The sequence below is a fragment of the Buceros rhinoceros genome, unplaced genomic scaffold (genome assembly GCF_000710305.1).
Source record: "Buceros rhinoceros silvestris isolate BGI_N320 unplaced genomic scaffold, ASM71030v1 scaffold14179, whole genome shotgun sequence".
NCBI classification, from domain to species: Eukaryota; Metazoa; Chordata; class Aves; order Bucerotiformes; family Bucerotidae; genus Buceros; species Buceros rhinoceros.
Window position 1 is genome coordinate 7,392 of NW_010432205.1, and position 1,799 is coordinate 9,190.

The following is a 1,799-nucleotide window of genomic DNA, read 5'->3' on the forward strand; positions in this document are numbered from 1 at the left end:
CCATCTTGAGGACCGGGGGTGTGGAAGTGCCCACCATGAAAGACTTCCCCAGCCTCTGCCTCCACATGACAGTGGGCTGTGTGGATCGTTATTTGAAGCTGAGACCCGTGCCTCGGGCTCGCCTCCAGCTCTTGGGAATTGCCTGCATGGTCATTTGCACGCGGTAGGTGCCTGGCGAACAGAGGGGCTTGTGGTCACCATCCAAATTCAGTTCTGCAGCTCGGGCTTTGCCCCTGCTTGCTAATAATGCTGGAAAGCAGCTTTGGCTTCTCTCTACACTGGCTGCAGCTCGAGCTGTGTTCGCACAGACACAGTCCCTGCAAGTGAGACACGAAGTGCCTTCCTTGAACGTGGTTTTAAATATGAGAAACTCCACAGTGGAGCATTGGCCTAAGTGCATTCCCCGAGCAGCGGGAGTCTTCACACCATATGAGCATGAGTGACACTGGAAGGCACTGCTGCCGCGCTGGTGTTACACAGTTTAGTCTGCGATGCTCAGATGAACGGTGCGGCGTGGTGGAAAACCACTCTTCTGTGTTAGTTGCCTTAATACCTTGCACCTTAACCTAGAAGAGGCCTCATTGATGAGGAATTGGGAACGTTCTAGTGGGTAATTCCAGGTTAAAAGAGGAATAAAGGAAGAGCTGCTGTTCTTTCTTTCCTGCACCCAGGAAAGTACCTTAGAAAACTGTCTAACAAGTACCTTATAAGGTCGTTTAACTCCTTGGTCATCTTGGGTGCATTCCTCTGCCTCAGGAACCTTGGAGCGCAGATTCCCTTTCCTCTGGGGCTAACTGTGAGTATTGTTGAACCCTGCAGTTTCATCAGCAAAGAGATCTTGACGATACGGGAAGCTGTGTGGCTAACGGACAACACCTACAAATACGAGGACTTGGTCAGAATGATGGGTGAGATCATTTCTGCCCTGGAAGGAAAGATAAGGGTGAGTTTGGGAAGTGGGTGGAATACTTGACCCTTGGGCTGCTGTTGGAGCCAGGCTGTGGTGATGAGCACTTCTCCCTATACAGTGCTGAGGTGGAGACCACCTGTATTTGAGACAACCTTGCTGTAGAGATCAAAGCTTAAAATTAAGAGGCCATTTCTTCTTTCACCGGAGAATGTTTCAGTGTCAATGTAGCAGCTAAAAAGAAAAAACAAACCATGAAACCCCCTTAATGTACCGAAAACAGCACCTTCTGGAGACTGCTTTCCTAAATACTCGCTGCTTGTCCTGTCTTTCCAACCTCTGCTCTCCTTTCTGCGCTAGATACCGACCATCGTGGACTACAAAGAAGTACTGTCAAACATCGTCTTGCTGGAGAGAAGAACTCTTCACCTTTACAGCTTCATTTGCGAACTGTCGCTCCTGAACACGAGCCTCTGTGCGTACTCCCCGGCTCGGCTGGCTGCCGCAGCACTACTGCTGGCCAAGATCCTCCACGGGCAGGGTGAGGAGCCTCCCCTCGCTAGAGCTGCAGCACGGGGCATCGGGCTGCCCTGTCTTTGTGGGGAGCCCCGGGGGTGTTCTGGTGTTCCTTCATCTTTAGTCAAGTTGCTTGGCTGGTCTGGGGAGGGGAGAAGGGGGGCGCAGGTCTGAGAGTTCAGAACGAAGAGTTGAGTTCAGCCTGGTTTACCTCTTAATAGTGACAATGAGCAAGAGCATTAGCATCAGGCTTGAGATGCCCATGCTTCTGTTTGGCAGATACTCAGAGCCACAGAACCACCTGGTTGGCAGAGACCTTTAAGATCATCAAGTCCAACCCTTCACCTGCACTGCCAGGGTCCTAAACCATGTCCTT

At 51.3% G+C, this 1,799-nt stretch overlaps 1 protein-coding gene across 1 annotated transcript in view; it reads left to right on the plus strand.

The window, feature by feature from the left end:
• Nucleotides 1-1,799, plus strand: part of CCNF (cyclin F) — a gene marked incomplete at its 5' end in the record, with an annotated part of 10,119 nt that overhangs the window by 4,948 nt on the left and 3,372 nt on the right. Inside the window, 3 exons of the mRNA XM_010143690.1 lie at nucleotides 31-163; nucleotides 820-943; nucleotides 1,268-1,448. Coding sequence (XP_010141992.1) covers nucleotides 31-163; nucleotides 820-943; nucleotides 1,268-1,448 — 438 coding nt within the window. The remainder of the gene's footprint in view (nucleotides 1-30; nucleotides 164-819; nucleotides 944-1,267; nucleotides 1,449-1,799) is intronic.